At 47.8% G+C, this 20,445-nt stretch overlaps 1 protein-coding gene across 1 annotated transcript; it reads right to left on the bottom strand.

Moving 5' to 3' along the window:
- Positions 1–1,742: 1,742 nt before the first annotated feature.
- Positions 1,743–19,236, bottom strand: C1QTNF2 (C1q and TNF related 2). Its single transcript, XM_069484270.1, has 3 exons — positions 19,231–19,236; positions 6,450–6,702; positions 1,743–2,410 (listed from the first exon to the last, which is right to left on the bottom strand). The coding sequence occupies exons 2-3, from the start codon at positions 6,691–6,693 to the stop codon at positions 1,797–1,799; spliced, it is 858 nt and encodes a 285-aa protein (XP_069340371.1). The 5' UTR covers positions 6,694–6,702; positions 19,231–19,236; the 3' UTR covers positions 1,743–1,796.
- Positions 19,237–20,445: the final 1,209 nt, after the last annotated feature.

Below are 20,445 nucleotides of genomic sequence, written 5' to 3'. Positions count from 1 at the left end.
TTTTATTTTTGTAGAGGCGGGGTCTTGCTATGTTGCCCAGGCTGGTGTCGAACTCCCAGGCTCAAGCCATCTTCCCCCCTTGGCCTCCCAAGTCTCTGGGATTACAGGTGAGCCACCGGTGCCTGGCTCCTTCCTGAGTTTTTTAGACCCACTTCAATCCCATACCCTTTTGTGGCCCAGTGAGAATAAAGTTACTTTAAATAACCATCATTTTATTTATGGAGGGGGCCACTCCTTCCAGGACCACCCCGTGCAGCACTGCCTGTCCCTGTGGACCACACTGGGGTCAGTCAGAGCAAGCTGAGAGAGAGCTGTGGCTCCAACAGCAAGTGCTCTCAGACAACCGACCTGTGGGGCTCTTAGCACCAGCCACTTTGTACTGTGGTTTCTTCTTCTTCTTTTTTTTTTTTTTAGACAGAGTCTCACTCTGTTCCCCGGCTGGAGTGCTGTGGCATCAGCCTAGCTCACAGCAACCTCAAACTCCTGGGCTTAAGCAATCCTTCTGCCTCAGCCTCCCGAGTTGCTGGGACTACAGGCATGTGCCACTATGCCCAGCTAATTTTTTTCTATATAAATATAATTTTAGCTGTCCAGATCATTTCTTTCTATTTTTAGTAGAGACAGGGTCTCGCTCTTACTCAGACTGGTCTCAAACTCCTGACCTCGAGTGATCCTCCTGCCTCGGCCTCCCAGAGTGCTAGGATTACAGGCGTGAGCCACCATGCCCGGCCTGTACTGTGGCTTCTTATGCCCTCGGATCCCTGCACACTGGAAACACCTGGGCCAGGGGCGAGGTCATGTGTGTGGGATCCATTCCTGCCATCGTAGAGCAACAGTTCTCAGTATCATGCTGCGTCGCATTCACTGAGAAGCAGGCCTGCAAGAGATTTGTAACCAATAAGAAGGTGCTCGAGCCTGTGACCGACTGGACTCGTGCATCGGGCAGATTTGAGATCATCCCTGTATCAAGGCCACGCTCACTCTTGCATTCTGATAAGGCTTCTTGAGTGGAATGAACTCTGCCATGGCCTGTGAGGTTCTGTATTATCTTGCAGCCTCAAGCCTTGTGCCTCCGTTCTCCTTTCTTACCTGGGCCTCTCCCTCTGGCCAAGCTCCTACCTGTGTCAAGGCCTTCGTACATGCAGCTCCCTTGGCCAGGAGACCCCTTCCCCCAGACCTTTCCACCCCCACTTCCAGGCTCAGCTTAAAAAGGAACCTCTTCCTGGTTCCAAATGTCTTAAGGGAGGCTTTGTGGTGGGAGGAGGGGGGGGTGGAAGTAGTTTGTTCTCGATCGATGTGATGATTACAAGGTGTGCACGTAAGTAAAAATTCACTGAGCTGTCCACTTAAAATTTGTAGACTCACGCCCAGAAAGGTGAAATCTAAGAAAAATTTCAACCTCTTTCCTGTCTCCTGTTATTCCTATTACTGTCAACCACGCCATGTTCATTTCCTTCCTGGCATAATAATTACATTCTTTGCTTATTTGTAAATTGTACCTCCCACTAGAATGTAAACCCCATGAGGACAGACATTCTGTCTTGTCCCTTGCTGTATCTTCCAGAGGGTAGCACAGTCCCTGCTAAACAGTAGATACTAAAAATACTTAGTGAATGAAGAGATGGATGGATGGATCAAAAAGCTTGGATTTAATGATGGAGAAAAGAAGAGGCAGAGGAGGTCAGTCTGAGGCTAGAAGTTCCCTCTACCCGCAACCCCCTTACAGTTTAGGGGTCTTGCACCATATGTCCAAGTCCAGAATTTATTCCCTGCTGTGAGGCCCAGCCCCGGCCTGTCTATACCTCATTGGGGTCGTCCTGGTCGGCGTAGATGAGGAACCCCGTGAAGAGGCTGTCGGTCCAGTAAGGGTCATAGAAGAGCCCATTCTGCTCCGAGTAGAAGATCTGTAGCCAGACCTCGTCACCCTGCTTTAGAGCCAGGATGGTGGAGCCCGAGGCCACATCATGGTTGCCGGTGTTGGCATCGAAGGTCCGAATGCGGTACTGGCCGTTGTGCACCAGGCCGATGGCCAAGTGCTTGTTGGCCAGCGTGATGTCGTAGGTGAAGTAGTAGATCCCCGGCACGCTGCAGACGAACTTGCCGCTGGAGGCGTTGTAGTGGCCACCCTCGTTCATCAAGATCTTGTCAAACTTGATGGGCAGCCGCTCCCGCGGGTAGCTCTTGGTCACCGCCACAGAGAAGGCTGACTTGGCGCGACCACTGCCGCAGCTGCAGGGGCCCGGGAGGCCCGGCTCTCCCTTCTTGCCCTTGGGCCCCTTCTTGCCTGGCGTGCCATGCTTCCCGGGGGTACCACTGACCCCCTTGGGGCCTCGGGGGCCAGCCCGCCCAATGGCCCCGGCTTTGCCCTTTGGTCCTGGCTTTCCCCGGTTACCTGTCCGGCCAGGTGGACCTGGAAGACAGAGCAGCTGGTGTTATGGAGGGGCCGCCACAGGCCTAGGCAGAGGCTATGGGCCTTGGCTTTCCATCCTTGGAGCGGGAGCCGGTGGGTAATGGAAAGACCGAGAAGGCTTTGGAGGGAGACACATGGAAGTGAGTGTAAGTCCTGAAGGTGTAACTGGGGCACTTCTCCCATCTGGAACATGGCAATGAGGACACTTACCTTCCAGAGCCACTGTGGATCAGGGCACAGAAAGAATAACAACAAATTCCCACCCTCTCCTCTTCCTGCCTTCTAAGGAAGAGTCTGGCTTGTCTGCCAGATCAATCCTTCTAGGGGCTGTGCTGATAACGGGGTGAGAAGGGAATTGGAAGAAGCCTCTTGATCTCAAAACCATGATCTTAATAAAATCCCTGCCTAGTGCACAAGAACCGTGCCCACATGTACAGGGTTTTATTGGAGCATTGCTTATAATAGCAAAAAATAGGAACAACTAAATGCCCATCCAAAGGGCGTAATTGAAACATTATGGTCCATCCAGACTGTGGAATTCTACACAGGAGTTAAGAAAATGAGGCACATTTATGTGCACTATGTGAAACCTTCTCTGAAATATACTGTTAAGAGGAAAGAACAGGCCGGGCCTGTAATCCTAGCACTCTGGGAGGCCAAGGCCGGTGGATCATTTGAGCTCAGGAGTTCAAGACCAGCCTGAGCAAGAGCGACGAGACCCTGTCTCTACTAAAAAAATAGAAAGAAATGATTTGGACAGCTAAAAATATATACAGAAAAAATTAGCAGGGCATGGTGGTGCATGCCTGTAGTCCCAGCTACTCGGGAGGCTGAGGCAGGAGGATCGTTTGAGCCCAGGAAGTTGAGGTTGCTGTGAGCTAGGCTGACGCCACGGCACCCTAGTCTGGGCAACAGAGTGAGACTCTGTCTCAAAAAAAAAAAAAAAAAAAAAAGGCCGGGCGCGGTGGCTCACGCCTGTAATCCTAGCACTCTGGGAGGCCGAGGTGGGCGGATCGTTTGAGCTCAGGAGTTCGAGACCAGCCTGAGCGAGAGCAAGACCCCATCTCTACCAAAAATAGAAAGAAATTATATGGACAGCTAAAAATATATATAGAAAAAATTAGCCGGGCATAGTGGCGCATGCCTGTAGTCCCAGCTACTCGGGAGGCTGAGACAGGAGGATCGCTTGAGCTCAGGAGTTTGAGGTTGCTGTGAGCTAGGCTGACGCCACGGCACTCACTCTAGCCTGGGCAACAGAGTGAGACTCTGTCTCAAAAAAAAAAAAAAAAAAAAAAAAAAGAGGAACAAACATGTGGCCGAATCTTTTATGTTAAAAGGAATCCACAATGCTAACTATTTCTATACCATTTGAGTGTATAGAAGAGGCTTGGCTTATTGCAAACACCCACTAAATACTAGTTGACATATCTTGCAGAACATTAAAATTTTCACGTAGAATGCCTTTTGGCTTTTAATGCTCATATTTCATAAAATGTACATTTCTCTCAACACAGCTGCTGGCCATCGATTATACAGAAAACATTTAATTTATATCCTTCAACTCAATACATTTTAAACAAAACATATGTGGATAAAGATTTGAGTTCGTTGGACACAAAACAACTGTTTGTGACAACCAACCATATGAACTGGGTGATCAAGGAAGAGTAGCTTTAGCCATTTTACATCCTAACAAGGTACTTTATTTCTTACACGTATGTATGTAGGCATTTCACTGTGTTTTAGAGTTTTGAGTTAAACTGTAATGCATTTAAATTTTTCCTGTTTTACATAATTGGGAAATAGGTTTCCAAATCACATTTTCTCGCTGAACATCTAATTTTTCAGGAACAGATTTCTTATGTTAAGTGCCTGGCAATGGCTGGTATTATTTTACACATATGTAAATACACAGAAAAAGGCCAGGAAGGACACACACCTAGCCAATTAACAGTGGTTACCTCCGGAGGGTGAGGGGAGGGTGAGAACGGGTAGTAATTAAGGAGGCCTTTTGCTTTATTGGTATTGCTTGAATATATTACGATGAGACTGTATTTGTATATTACATGCGTAATTAAAAATAAATAAAAATAATAGGAAAAAATAAAACTAAGAGAGGTCACAAAGCTGTTCTTTGAAAAAAAATGAAAATACAATGTGGGAGAAGGGGCTGAGAGAAGAGGAGGAAGAGAGACAGAATCATTTTGGCTTGGAGTTTTATGGGGGAGACGAATAGATAGGAAAGCTTACCAGAAGTTCTACCATGTATTTGATGAAGTGCTTACTTCTTCATGACTTTTCTGAGAGACTTCAGGAAAAGCTGACTTTACTTTTCTCGACCTCTCTGGAGGTGGACCTGTGTGTGTAGTGGTGGGAGGGTGTTGGACGCTGTCCTGAACTGGTCCCAGGGAGACCTGGCTTTATCTGGGTGACATATGCCAGGACTCTCCAGCTCTCAAGGCTGCCTTCCTTGGCGTGGTGGCTCAATTCTCAGTAGAGACTCAGCGCATGGCAGAAGAGATGACAAAGCAGCCCCCTGCCTACACCCTCTTGATTACGGGGGAAATGTCAACCACAGAGACTCTACTCTCTCCCTCAGGACCCACAAGGCAAAGCTCAGGGGAAACTCTAGCTGGTCCTGCCTGGAGCACGTGCCCAGCCCTGAGTCTACCACTGTGGTCAGGGAACTGGATACCGGGACACCAGTGCCTGGCGCACTGTAAAACCTCCTCAAGTCAAAGCCATTATCATTACCTTTCTAGCTATTTTTCTGGGAAGGAGGTACTTTTAACGGAGTTAGTTCGGTACGGTAGGAAAAGGCCTGGATTTGGAGTCTGCTCTAGCCTGTTACGTGAGCTCAACAATCATTTAGGGGGTAATATTTATTGCATGTCTACTCTAAGCCTGGTGCTTGACATGCTATTTTATTTCACATGCTATTTTATTTCATTTTTACCACAACCCTGTGAGGTTGCTATTATTATCCCCATTTTAGAGATGAGGAAACTGAGGTTTGGAGAGAAGTTAAGTAGTTTGCCAAAATTAGTATCCAGGTTGGTTTCCAAAGTTCAAGTTCTTGCAGCTATGACATTCTGTTCTCAACTTAATTGCTCTGACTGTTTCCTCATCTGTAACATGGACGTAATAAGAATATCTCCTTCACAGGATACTGATGGTTGGATGAGCAACATAGTTAAAAGTGCCCTGCCAATGTTAAAATACCACACAAATAAAAACTACTGTATTTCCCCACCATTTAAAATGTGTATTTGGGGATGCTGCTGACACTGGAAAGTGGTTGGTTGCTGGGGTGACAGTTCAGAGATTTAAAGAATGTCAGAGAGTATCCAATCTATTAGCTGTCTGCCTGGCCTCCCTTCCTTTGGGAAACTGCCCTGTACTATTTCATGTGGCCCCACCGAGGCTGCCAATCACAGTGACCAGCTGCCCTTACCACCCACTCTCACACACGCAGGGGCGGGCCCATGACCCAGTCCTGGCAAACGGTGGTACCACAAAGGGATTGGTCCAGGATACACATGTGGCCATGGAGAATTGGTCATCCTGAGATTTGCTGTGTGGATCAAGCCATGAGGAAGCTTGAGCCCATTAGCTGCCATCTCAGAACTTCCAGCTAGCCTTTGTGAGGAGGAAACCAACACACAGAGGGAAGCAGAGCCCTGACAGTGATATTTGAGCTCCTGGACCCAGCCATTCCTGAAGCTCAGCTCTTGGACTTCTCAGTTTTATGAGCCTATAAATTCCTTTTGGGGCTATAAATTGGGTTTCTGTGACTTGCAACCAAAAGAGTTCTGAATAATGTTTTAGGAGACTCGCCTAAAGTCACTTAGCCAATCGAAGGTACAGCTGGGGCAGGAACACAAGATGCAGTAACCACTGTTCTTTTTGGAATACACTGCTTTGTTTACAAGAAAACAGTAATTTGACTTATAATCAAAGGGATTAATACCAGTTTTAGGAATTTCAGATGCTGTCAGCCCCAGGTGGGAACAGGAGGGGTAGGCTCTGGGCCTCTTACCTTCCTCTCCACTGTCCCCCCGGTCCCCGTCCTGGCCATCCTGACCATCTTTGCCAGGAAAGCCCATTCGTCCCACCATTCCCGAGGGCCCTGGGGCTCCTGGGGGGCCAGGTGGGCCCTGGGGGCCAGGCAGGCTGCAGATGAGTTGAGGGGAGCCTTTCTGGAAGTCCCTGCGAGCGAAGGCGCCAATCAGCGGGTCAGCGGCACAGGGGAGGGCACAGGCCAAGAGCACCCAGGGGATCATGGTGGTGACCTGTGGGAGGCAAGAGAGCTGTGGCAGGTGAGTGTGGCCACCGAGCTGAGCCAGTGGTCGGTCAGAGGGGATGCTGAGGAGGAGGAGGCAGCTGGGATAGACTCAATTGTGTTCTGTCTCTTGCTCTTTCTTGCATCACACACAAATAGCCAGATGGAGTAGCATAATATCTTGAGGACATATCTGGACAATCTGAGTCATATACCCGGAATACACTGTGGAGGGGTCTTGGGGGTGAGGCACCCATCATCAGACCATCATCTTCTGTAGTGGCTGAGATGGACGCAGGACTTATGGCCCAAAGACTGACGGCTGGAAGGAGCTGTGGACGGAGAGAAATGATCCCTGGTTTCATTCAAATAGATGGCACGAAATGAAATGAAAGTCATGCAATTAGCAGGTGACAGGGCTGGGGTCTGAACGAGGCCATCCAGATCCAGAGCCTGTGCCTTCCTGTCCCAGGCCAGACTGTGTGTCCTTGAGGCTGATGGCAGCAATAGCACGATCCCACCAGAGATCAGTGTGCTATGCACTCAGAGATTATCCACTCCCTGTACCTCCCTGTGCATATGCAGAAACTGAGGCCTAGAGCAGAAATAAGCAACTTGTCCAAGATCTCGCAGCAAATTGCTTCTGTCCCTTTGCAATCAACGACCTCTCCCCCAAGAATGAAACCAGGAGGGAGAAGACTCCAGGCATGACTTTCTGCCATGGGGATGAGCTATGAAGTGGTAACTTGGTTTGGGACCTTCGGCAAACCCTTTTCCCTCTCTGGGCCTCAATTTCCCTACCTGAACAACAAGGGGTTGGACTAGACCAGTGGTTCCCAAACTTGAATGTGCATCGGACTCACCTTGAAGGCCCGTTAAAACACAGATTGTTGGGCCCCACTCCCAACTTTTCTGATTCATCAGTTCTTGGGTGGGGCAGGACAATCTGCATTTCTAGGAAGTTTCCAAGTGATGCTGCTGATAGTGGTCTGGGGACCCCACTTTGAGAACCACTGGACTAGATGGTCTCTAAGTTTCCCTGTAGCTCTGATACCAAGCCTTTCAAGCTCCAGTCTGCCCACTCTTTCCAGACGAGAAGCACTGTTGGGCTCACTGTTCCCATTCGGCCTTTGGCTACCTAATCAGAGCCTTTAAGCACTGGGGGACTCCTTGGCAGCTGTGGTGCTGGCGGCAAGGTGGGGACATTGCTCAGGCCTTGGCCTTGGAAGCTCACCTTTCCTTCCTGGGCCCTCGATCTCCTTTCCCTTCAGACCCTGCTTTGCCCCTGGCCCTTGGAGCCTGTTCAGGCTTTGCCCCTGGCTGCTTTCCTTGGAAATAGACCTACATAAAGGAACAGACGTGGACAGAGGTACATATTAGCTGTGAGTATCTAGTCATTTGGAAAGATGGCTGAGTGACGAGTGTAAGAGGATGCTAAAATTGAAAGCCCTACCTGGGCACCGAGACAAATGAAACACTGCACGCCAAATTGAGGGGTCAGGCCCGGGTTCAGAATTCACAAACGAACAGTGTGAGAACCCATCCTCCAGCTCTTGGCACTCACTCTTGTCAGATCAAGAATTTTAAAATGTGACCTATGTCATTGGGTGCAGGAGGGAGAACAGACAGAGAGTCTCAGGCCTGCAGGAAAAAGCTAGAGGAGAGAGACGGGCAAGCTGCCCGGGGGGAAGGGTCTGACTATAGCACCTTCTCACCCTCCCAAGGTAGATGGAAGGTACGAGAGGCCCTGCCAGCTTCTCACTTGGCTGGGGGAGCAGGAGGAAGTCTCACCTTTGAATGAAGATTGAAGTGTGGAATCCTGGAGTGGAGATTGAACCAGGCAGAAGGGGGAGCTCCCCTCACTGGCTAAATTATATGGGGGAAGGGGAGGCAAAAATACAGGTGTAGTTTGATTATATTTCTGGTGTCAGCCTTGCTCAACCTAGATCACATAAATATAGTAATAGCAGAGGTGGCAGGCAGATGAGGCAGGTGCTTTTGCAAAGCCGTGGCCTAGACACTCCCCAGGCCCTCCGACTCGCCATCTCTTTCCCTTGCCTACTTGACGAGAGGCTTGGAAAACTGGTTAGTGTTACCTCACAGCTGCAGCACATCTGGGGCCCCCAGAATAGAAACTGAATTTTTAAAGTACGTTTGAAATAGTTTAGAAAGTTGCAATCTACAAACATTTTGGAGTAGGGAGAGAGGGAGGAAGGGAGTGGGTGGGAGCGAGTCTTTGAGGCGGCTCAGAATCCTGCAAATGGCTAGATGAAGACAGGCAGGAAAGGGCCAGGCAGATGAGAACGGAAGGAGACAGCGGGGAACCATCTGTCGCAGCTGACGCAGTTGACGGTGTCCACGCCCAGCCACACCAGCCCCACAAGAAGGGGGAGGGTTTGCTCTCTGGCCTGTCTGCCCTGCATCAGCCTTTGGACAAAGAGGGGACTCCTCTCTGTGACAGCTGGGTCTGGGCAGGCCTCACTGCCTGGGTGGAGGAGGGGGGTCTGGGACAATTTGGGAAGAAGGATTTTCTGAGCTGGAGCCTGGAGGCTCCTGTAGCCCCAGAGGAGTCCTGGCAGCTTGAGCCAGGAACTGTTTTGGAAATAATGGCGGGGAAACTAGATTCTGGTTCCAAACCTAGAGGGAGGGAGAGGAGAATCTCCTTGCCTCCAGGGTACCTCCAAGAAAAACAAGGCTCCAAATAGCTCTGCTCCCAGCCTGCGCCCCACCCTCACCCACTATACAGTGGTGAGAAAATCTGGGTTGGGGTGCTTAGAGCAGAGCCAAGGCCCCGAGGAATCCAGACAGATTAACTCTTCCAGTGCCTTGAAAATAAATTTAGGCTCACAAACTTGGGGAGGGCTCCCAGGGACCGTCTTCTCCAAGCTCTTCCGTTACAGACAGAGAAAGCGAGGCAGAGCCAAGCCAATTTTATCACACACCTACCACATTCCAAGCTGTGTGTGAAGCTGTTTGCCTGCACTGTTTTATTTGCAGTTTACAATGAACCCCACGAAGGCGGTATACTTATTGTTCCATTTTTCCAGAGGAAGAAACAGATGCTCCAAGATGTGAAGTGATTTACCCAAAGTCGCACCAACAGGGAGCAATGGAGACAGTCTCCAAAAAGCCATGTCTGAGGGTCTCTGAAGACTATGCTTACTCCACTCCACCTTCCTTCCTTCCCCTGCTATTTTATTCCTGTTTCACAGAAGACTCGAAATGCAGAGAAGCTAATTTGCTCATGTTTACACAACTAGTTAGCGGCAGAAGTTATATTTGAACTTGGGTTTGGCCGACCCTGGTACCCAAATGCTTTCCATAATATCAGTATCTCTTTGATTTTTCCTCCCAAATACTCCAAATTATGGAAGAGACCTTGAAGCATATGCCAAAGCCACACACAGCAATAGAGAAACTGCTTTGATATCCTGTAGTTTATTTTACAATTTTATACACACACAAGCGCGTACTACATGACTTCAAAAATGTAAAAGTGATGCTGTTCTCTCTCAGGATGCTTGAGTAAATCGATGCTTGAGGGAAACCTGTCCTTTGAGAAGGCCATACTTGGCGCAGCCAAGGTGATGGGTGGGTGCGGGCAGCCTCCTGGGCCCTGACTCCCCACCGCAAGCCCCTCTGGAGTGTTGATGGGGGCATTGCCAATACCTGAGCCAAAAGCTCGGGGTGTCACTCCCCAAGACCCTCCAGTACCTGCCGGCTGCAAACAGCAAACCTTGGAACCCTTGCCGTGGCCCACAGGGCCCTAAACGACCTGGTTCCTACCTCCACCCCAACCTCAGCTCCCGGGGTCCCTCCACTCCTCTGGCCACCCCCAGGTCAAGCTCCACTCCACCCCAAGGCACCAGCCCCTTGGCCAGTAACCTAGTGGGCTCCACCCTTTTGGTTTGCTGGCTCTGTCTGTTGTGTTTTGGCTTAAATGCCCCTTCCTCCAGGCCCTCCCGACCTGCCCTCTCAGGCATTGCTCCCTTTGATCCTAGCACTTTCTTTATTTCCTGGCCCTTACGACAACTTGCCGGTATTCACTTTATTCCCATTAAAATGTAAGCCCCATAAAAACAGGGACCCCAGTGGGCCACCTGGCTTCAAACTTCCTTGCACACAGTGGGTGTTCAAGAAATATTTGCTTAATTAATGAATGCCTGAGACTTTCACTCTGCCCTGAAGAAAATCTACAGCGAAAACAAGGCAGGGGCTTAAACCCAGAAGGGCACTGACACCCCTTGATTTGCATCAGTTCTCTTTCTTCTCTCAGTTTTTCTAACCAAAACTAGATCTGATCTCTCCTTCCTTTTGACCTCTTAGCGTAGAGGGGCTGTGTCTTTCTCTCTCTGCCCCCTGGGGTGGGGGCTGGCCATGCAGAATACCTTACTATAGTAGATGCTACCTAATGAGTTGTTCAATCGGTCAGGAAAAAAGTATCAGCCCTTCCTCAGCTTTTAAAAAACTATCTTAGTCCCTAAATTATCCTTTCTGGGGGCGGAAAGGTGTGAGTTGAATAGGGAAGGCTTCATTATTAGTCTTCCTGCTGAAGGGAAAAAAATGTTAGTTGGTTAAATCCCAGAAATGGAATCATGAGGTGCTAAACTTGGATGAGTTCTTAAGTCTGGTTTTAATCTACCCAGTCCCTGGGCTTCTCATCTCTCAGTTAAGTAGCTAAACATTCATAAATATACACATGTTCTAGAAAAGCGCTAGGGGCTAAAGTGCTGCAGCCTTCAGCCCACTGTCGGGGAACAGCCTTCCTCCCTGCTCCCTTTCGCTCCTGGCCCACAGGACACTGTCCTCTGGTTGATTCCTGAGGGTCCTTTGCCCAGACTGTGGGGTGGAAGGGCCAGAAGTGGGGACATTGGCCTGTCACTGATTCTGCCAGTAGAAACTCCAGGAACACTTATCTGGGCCTTGAGCAAGGCTTCTAAGCCTGGGTGCCGAACAATCTCCCCTTGCGGATTGGAAGATATAAATTATGCTCAGATAAATTTGACCTGTTTGTTATCATGTTTTGACGCACTGACAGGTAGGGGTGGTGTTTAACACAGTGGTTAAGTGCCATGGGAAACCCAGCTACTTGGTTTCTTCAACTATCCAATGGAGATAGTAGTAAACTTACCTCATAGAGTTTGTGTGAGAAATGAGATAATGCATTCAAAGATTCCAGCCCAGCGTTTGACACTGTAGACACTCCCAGGTTGCAGAGAACTCTGCCTAAAATGCCCCCTCATCCTAGCTTCCTCCCAGAAGCCCTCCCATCGCAGCCGGCCTCATCCTTCAAGTGTCAGGTCTAATACCATCTCCTCAGGGAACCTGCCCAGATCACTTGATCCAAAGCATCCCACACAGCCCTGCATATGCTCTCGTCCCACCCTGCTCTTTGAAAGTACTTGGCCCAATCTGTGATTATGTATTCATTTCTCGACTGGTTATCTGTCTGTCTCTTCCCCTGAATGGAAGGCCCAGGCCCTGCATGTTGCTCTCTGTGGTACCACCGGAGTCTAGCACGGTGCCCGCAGACACGGTAAGTGCTCAGCACAGTTGCTGAACAGCCCTGAATGAAAGGGTCACTCTTAAAATTAATAAAATATCAACAGGATCACAGGGATCGCGATAAACATGAGGATGACAAAGCCACACTTGGCTACTGAGGAAAACCCTATGAGATGACTGGTCTTGGATTCGGAAGACCCAAGTCTCAGTCCTAGTTTTGTAACTCATTGGTCATGTGACTGTGGAAAAGTCATTTCACCTTATCTGGGCCTCCATTTCCTCACCTGTAAAGTGGACATAATAACACTGGCCCAGTCTGCCTTACAGCGTTGTTCTGAGAATCAAATAAGATATCGGATGTGAAAGCAAAACATGATACAAAAGTTAAAGCCTTGTTTAAAACTGTAAGTGCCACCAACTGCGGTCCTGAAGTCCCACCAGGAGCCCCTGGAGTGTTCTGGAGGAGGCCTGATCCTGGGTAGAGGAGGACACCTGAATCCAACCTAGTGGTCGGATTGGTCCTGGAGTTAAAAGGGACAAGGCTGCTGGCTGGAATGAGACAGTGCTTACTTGCAGATGAAGCTTGCTGAAAATCCGCTTTGATGGCAGTGGGAATACTACAATGAAAAACACCCCACACCCGCCCTGAATTCTAGGAAGTAAATTGGAAACAGCTCTCTCCAGCTTCTCTGAAAAGCCAAAGAGGTTGATGGGAGGGGAGAGGGGCTGGCTGCAGCTCCTCACACACTGCTCATGAAATGTCCCCTTTCCAGGGATCTTGAGACTGATGCCCACTTGGAAACTCTCCAGCATCCAGAGTCTAAATACAGAGGATTAAAAGTTGTAGGACCCACTTTCCAGGAGGCCCCAGAAAATATCTGATGTGTTGTTTTCTCTCATTCTTTCCCCCTATTTCTGGCTCAGCCTAGAAAAAGAGACCAAGGACAAATCATGACCTAACGAGGTCTCAGAAGCCAGGGGTTTGTCTCAGCAAGCATTCCTGAAGGCACATAGGAAGTCAGCCTGGGTATTAAAGCTAAGAATTATATCTTCTGACATATACAACCCCAGGCTTTACAACCCAACCATCATGGTGCATGATGTGGTGGGCAGTGGAGCCCATTGCTCTGGGCCCTGGGCTGCTCCACATCTGAGCCCCAGCTGCCTCCCCTGCACAGTGAGGACAAGAGTCAGGCTCTGGGGTGGCTGAGGACAAAGCCATCCAGCTTTGGCCCTGCCCTTGGCTGTTTTCTGCCACGTGGAGACCAAGGAACTGCACTGAGAGAGAAGAATGCAGCTGTTGGGCGAGATGCGAGGGGAAGAGATGGAGGCCTCAGATCCCCGCATCCAGCCTCTCCCGGGGGCCAGGCTCCACGCAGCAGACCAGAGCCTCGGGGGAGTGGGTGTGAGCAGCCCTGTCCAGGAGGAAATGATTCGAGCCATACATGTCGTTTTAAATGGTTTCATTGCCACATTAAAAAAGTAAAATGAAGATGAAATTAATCTTAATGTTATTTAGCCCAATATTGCCCAAATCATGTAATCAATGTAAACTTTATTAATGAGACATTTTACATTCTGTAATTAACACTAAGTCTTTGAAACCCAGTGATGTATTTTAACACTTGCAGCAATTTTCAGTTCAAACTGGTCACATTTCAAGTGCTCAATAGCCACACAGTGGCTACTATATTAGCTCCAGCTTGAGTTCAAATCCCACAAACTAGCTGTAGTAGGACCTTGTACAAGTTACTTCTCCTGTCTTCTTCAGTCTCCTCCTCTTCAAAACAGGGATGGTAATAATAGTACCGACCTTAGAGGGTTATAATGAGGATTAATGTTCCTAGAATAAGGCCTGGAATATGGTCAGAGGTATAAAAGCATTTACTACTATTATTGTATTATATCTTACCCTTCTGAAAATCAAACAAGATAATGGATGTTGAAAAGTGAAACATGATAAAAAAATTTAAGACCTGTTTAAAATTGTAATTATCACTACCTGCAGCTGAACTAACAAAAACAGTTCTGACCTCCCACCCTGAGTCCTGTGGCATTTCAGGCAGTGGCCCCTATGTCTTCTAATCAATCCCCATTTTCACTGAAATTAGTGTGAGCTGTGTTTCTGTCAGTTGCTACCAGAAGAGAGTCCTAGGGAGATCTGACCTTTGCTCCTGCCTGCTGTTCCCGTTCTGAGGAACCTGGCGTGTCCATGCTCCATAATACAAAGACCAGGGGGTCCATGGGACAGTGCTTGGCTCGCCAACTGAGAGGGGCTAAGTGCGATATCATGTGTGCGTCCTTGGTGCCATGCTTTGGCACACGAATACCCAGTGAACAGTGCCCCTTATCATGCTGCCTCTGAGGCCACACACTGGGGATCTGGAGGTGAAAGATGTGGCTGCTGCTCCTGTGGGGCACTATGAGCCCTGTGGCGACCTGGGCACAGTGTAACTATGTGGCTACACTGAGGGCCCAGCCTGGCACCCCTGTGTGACCAGGAGAGAAAACAAGCTTCCCGGCAGCACCTAGAGGTAACAGAATCCAGAACCAGGCAGGTGGCAGGGGAAGAAAATTTTGGGGCTAGATGATCCCTCCAATAGTATAGAAGGGACCATGTTTGAAGATCAAAGAACTGAGGGAGAGGAACAAATTCTGAACTTTGAAGGGGTGGGTGGGGGAGGAAACACTAAGTTTTCTTTGACTTCTCAGGGCAACTTCCATGGAGTCACTTCTGGTCGGTCTCTGATGGGCATTTAGGGTAACCCTAAAGATCTGACGTCTAACGTCTAGCATTAGAGAAGCACAGAGCTGGTTTGGTAGTTAAAAGATGGTTAAGAGTCATTTTCTAGCTGTTTGACTTTGGGCAAGTTATTTAACCTCTCTAGGCCTCAGAGTCCTTGTCTGTTAAATGGGAAAAATAATGTTGTGTGGTCTTATTTGAATCATTTGAATTTGAAATAGCATGATGTAAAAATATTTATTGTTTCACTTTATGTGTAAAATCTGAAATAACCCCAAATCCCCAAATTAAAAGTTGTCACAAACCTTATAAAGCAGTATGAATTGTATTTATGCTATCGCCACATAACAGCACTATCCTAACAGGTAAACAGAAATACCTGCCATCCTTCTGCAGGTGGGTTTTGAATTATACCAATTTTGAATTATTTGAGGTCTTCAGGAACGCTTCCCTGGAGTCACCTGATTGCCCAAACCTGCCTTCTAGAGTATTTGTGAATATTAAGTAAGATAATGCAGTAACCAGCCCAGGGTAAGCACTCAGTAATAGTAGTGTTATTTTGATATTATAATCATTTGTGAGAACAAAGAGAGAGACAATATAACAGGAAAAGGTTGCTACACATGTGTGGCTACACAAACAGACCTGGGTATGCTGTTTCCTCATCTGTAAATGACATATGGTATAATGGTGAGCCTGTGAAGAGTGTAATTGTTAGCTTTGGCATAAACAGCAACGAAGGCCGTTATAATAGCTAATGCTATTTTATATCACAGCATGAATGCAAAGGTGCAGGGTTTCTATAGATATGCTCTACTTTAAACAAGGTTGAAAATTTTGAATTCAGTCATTCAATGATCAGCTTTTTGTTACCATTGCAACGTGCAAGAACTGGCTGAGAGGGAGTAAAGAGTTATGGGACGCAGTCCTGCCACTGAGGAAATTACAGTCTAGACAAGTGGTGAGCAACTGGCTTCTCAAGGGCCTTATTCAGACCATTGATTACATTGTGATTATTGTTTTTTTTTAATTTGAAATTGTTGTCAATGTAAAACTTGGGAGATTTTATGTTAAAATAAAAACTTCCAGCTCTTCTTGAGAACCTGAAGGATCTGGCAATGCTGCGCCTGCATTCTGGCAGGTCACCAACTGCCTGCCCCTTGAGACAGGGTGTTACGGGCTGAATTTTGTCTTCCCAAAAGTCACGTTGAAGTGCCAACCCCTAGAATCTCAGAATGATTGAAAATAGGACCTTTAAGGTCCTTATAGGTTATTAAGGTAAAATGAGTCATACGCGTGGGCCCTAATTCAATATGACTGGTGTCATTATAAGAAGAGATTAGACAGACACACACAGAGGGACAACTATGTGAAGACACAGCAAGAAGACGGCCATCTGCAAACCAAGGCGAGAGGCCTCAGAAGAAAGCAACCTGCCAACACCCTGATCATGGACTTCCGGCCTCCAGAACTGTGAGAAACAAATGTCTATTGTTTCAGCCCCTCAGTCTGTGGTATATATTTTTTTAATTTTTAAAAATATTTTTATATTTTCTAATGTTTTTATTTTAGAGATTATGGGGGTACAAATGCTTTGGTTACATAAATTGCCTTTGCACTGCCTGAGTCAAAGCTACAACTGTGCCCATTCCCCAGACATCACGTACCGCACCCATTAGGTGTGAGTTTACCTATCCCCTCCTCCTCCCTTCTCCCACCTGCCCAACACCCAATGAATGTTACTTCCCTATCTGCACATAAGTTTCGATTGATTAGTATCAAATTAATGGTGAGTACATGTGGTGTTTGTTTTTCCATTCTTGTGGTACTTCACTTAGAAGAATGGGCTCCATGTGGTATTGTTATGGTGGACCAAGCTGACTAAGACACAGAGCCTGCATTCTTCCGTGTCCACAGGTCTCACCACTGCCAAATGTCATACACTCTGTTCACATACATGTCATGTACAACCCCTGTTGGCATCTGAGCTTACAACCCCTAATCTAGAGGAAGAGAGTAATGATTCTCCATGTAAATTGTGTGTTCTTATTTCAAGGCTTTGCTGTTCATATTCCCTTTAATTCTCCTCACAGTTCTAAGAGGCTGCTATGCTACTGTCATCTCCACTTGGCAGATGAGAAAACAGAGCTCAGAAAAGTGAAAAATCATTTTTCTCAGGTCAAAACTGGGGTGGAACCCAGGCCTGATGACTCAGGGCCCAGCACTCATGTCCCCCTACCACGGCCCCTCTGCTAACTGGGTGAGTTACTAACAGGGCAGTGATGTGTGTGTGTATGTATATGTGTGTTATAGAAGTAAGCCATTTATAGAAGTGAACAAATCCAGAGGAGGATTATTTGCTTGAAAAAATATTTGGCATTGAATTCCTTTCCAAAGTAAATCCAGACTAGAACGTGATTAACAGAAATCTGGTTTATGCAGGAGTTTGTCTCATGGAGGCAAAGTAAGGTTGGCAGGCCTTTGACCTGGAAGAGGCAGTGGGGAAGCTGCGAGTACGTAGAGGGACTCCATTACCCCCACAATGAACATTCAGGAGCAGGAAGCATCAGAGACTGAGACTGCAGGAGAGAATGTCCCATCAGCAGGGTCAGTAGCAAGACAGGGAAGAATGGGTGGATTTGCAGAGAAAAAAGTGACTTCTTGGGGAACTTGTTGAATATTTGATGGAGACAGAATAGCTTCAAAGAGATAACCCCAGATTGTGGGGGGCGGGAACTCAATTCACTTGTGTAATGACACACTATGACAATATAAGAACAAAGAAGGTCTGTATATGCAGATATGTAAACATAACCAAGATACACTGCTAAATGAAAAAAGCAAGTTGCAACGTGGAATGTAAAGGATGATTCTTTTAGAGTTATAAAAAGACACATAGAGTATATATATTAATACATATATATGGGGGAGAATTTCTGAAAGGACAAAAAATTTTGTTAAAGGGGCTACCTTTCAGAATTGGGAAGGAGTATGTGGGCTTTTATTTTTCACTTTCCCCTTTTTGAACTGTCTGGATTTCTTATGATGAACATAATTACTTTTATAACATTTAAAACCTTAAATCCTAAGGTTTAAGGATTGGAAGACAGGCAAGGGGGGCTATCCTTGCTAGGGGATAGGGAGAAGTCAGATACTTGGGAAGAAACAAACTCTGCAGTGAACCTGATGTGTCAGAATGAGGCAGCAGTGATGTGCAGAAAAGTGTGGAGGGTCTGAGGAGTTGGCAGTTGAAAGTAGGAGTAATAGATATAATTTCTAGATAATAATAAATTAGAAGGAAATGGTACAGATGGGAGGGCAGAAATAAGGATATGAGAGGACAGATTTGTAACAATACTAACTGAAGCCATATAAGACAGTCATCACTATTGCTGCTGGTTCGGCCTGGCAGAAACACAGGATCTTTGAGAGGTGGCCAGTTTAAGGAAGGGACCCTTGAAGGGTTCTAAGCAAGGCAATTCTGTGGTCAGAGAGCGGAGGAGACTCACACCAAGGTTGTTTAAAAGACTCACAGTGATAGGGGAGAGACCTGGGCTGGGAGACCATGAGGGACCCTTGCAGTAGTTCGGCTGAGAGATGAGGTCCTGGAATGGGGCAGTGGCAGTGGGGATGCAGAAATAAGAACAAAGCATATTCATACGAGGCTTGGAGACAAGCAGTTTGGGGGAGGAGGTAGAGTGCAGAGTTGTGAAGAACCGGGTGCAAATCTCTGCCTGCCTGCCATTCAATACCTTTTGAGCTCAGTATGCCTGTCTGTATAATGTAGTTAATTAAAGAAATGTGAAGAGTAAATGAGGTAATGCACTCAGTAAATGTTAACTATGATTGTTAGCTCGGGTATTGGACTTACCCTTACCAGGGTTCTAGTCCCTTTATCATCAGTTACTAGCTGTGCGACCCTGGGCATGTCCTTAACGCCTCTGAGGCGGGTTCCTGGTTTGTAGATGCGGATAACCTGTTGTCATGAAAACGAAAGAGCGCAAGTAAACTGCTGGCAGGGCTTGGCACGAAGTAGGAGCTCAATAAATGGTAGAGCTACAAGTATCACTATCTTAACGGATAAATCACTGAGCACAGAGCCTCGCACACAAGAAATGTTAATTCATGTTACAATTCATAAGGAACACTGCTCAGCCCGCAATAAGGGGGCGCTCGCTGCACTCCCCCCTTCCGCATTCCCCGCCCCCGCCGCCGCCCCCAGTACTGCGTATCTTCCCCCTCCCCGCGCGCCCTTTCTGTCCAGGCCGGACCGCCCTGCAGGGCACTTACCCTCGCTGCTGCCGGTCACGTCCAGGGTCGTCGCCGCGAGGAAGCTCTCGACAGTGCCCCTGATGCTCCGCGTCCCCGCCTTCCGCAGCGGCTGCAGCCGGGCCAAGCGCCGGCCCCAGGCATAGTTTTCCCATCCCGTCATGGGCGGGAGCGCCCTCCTCCCGGTCACGTGGGCCGGCCCGTAGCGGTTTGGAAAAAACTTAGTGACAACTTGGCTGTGTCGATGCATCTCTCTGTGCGCAGAGCTTGTCAGTGTGTTTGAAGGTTTCGTGCACGAGCGTTCCCCGTGCGTTTGCAAGGGTGTCGGTACATGTGCACGTGAAGAGACATCTGCGCATGTGAGGGTTTATCCCACTGTGAATCTGACAGTGTGTGTGGGCATGGCAGCTTACAAGAGTACACTTCCCTGTGTACTAAATGTGTAAGTTGAGAGGGATTATCGATCCTATGTATGTGTTTAGTTGTGTGTGTGACATTATTGCATTTATCCAGATGTTCATCAGGGCCTGTGTATGCACAGATGCACGCACACGTCCAAGATGGCAGCTTGGAGTGTAACTGAAGTGCACTTCAGTTGCTGGATGTACACCTAGTGGCTAGATATCTGTGTTGGGTACATGTTTAAGTGTGTGTGTGTGTGTGTGTGTGCATAAACACGTATTTGTGTGTATGTGCATGTCTGTGTATCACCTGTAACTGTGCAGTGGCTCATTCTTTTTTTTTTTTTTTTTTGTTTTGAAACAGAGTCTCGCTCTGTTGCCCAGGCTAGAGTGAGTGCCGTGGCGTCCTCCTAGCTCACAGCAACCTCAAACTCCTGGGCTCAAGCAATCCTTCTGCCTCAGCCTCCCGAGTAGCTGGGAACTACAGGCATGTACCACCATGCCCAGCTAATTTTTTCTATATATTTTTAGTTGTCCATATAATTTCTTTCTATTTTTAGTAGAGACGGGGTCTCGCTCTCACTAAGGCTGGTCTCGAACTCCTTAGCTCAAAGGATCCGCCTGCCTCGGCCTCCCAAGTGCTAGGATTACAGGCGTGAGCCACCGCGCCCGGCCAGTGGCTCATTCTGTATGTTGATATGCCTTGTGCCTTGTGTAGATTTTGTCTGGATGTGGGTGCACACACACATAATAGTGTGCACACAGGTAACCCTGTTTCCCAGCCCTCATCTCTCTCCTACTCAGAAGGCAAGGCTTTGCTGGCCTCGCTAACTGT

Source organism: Eulemur rufifrons, chromosome 10, assembly GCF_041146395.1.
Source record: "Eulemur rufifrons isolate Redbay chromosome 10, OSU_ERuf_1, whole genome shotgun sequence".
Taxonomy (NCBI): domain Eukaryota; kingdom Metazoa; phylum Chordata; class Mammalia; order Primates; family Lemuridae; genus Eulemur; species Eulemur rufifrons.
This window is presented reverse-complemented; position numbering and strand designations above follow the sequence as displayed.

Bases quoted from the DNA above. Each gene is read 5' to 3' on its own strand.
- C1QTNF2 (XM_069484270.1), bottom strand. From the start codon at position 6,693: ATGATCCCCTGGGTGCTCTTGGCCTGTGCCCTCCCCTGTGCCGCTGAC. The intron at 2,411-6,449 runs GTAAGAGGCCCA...TCTGTCTTCCAG, and splicing joins GGGGGACAGTGGAGAGGAAG to GTCCACCTGGCCGGACAGGT.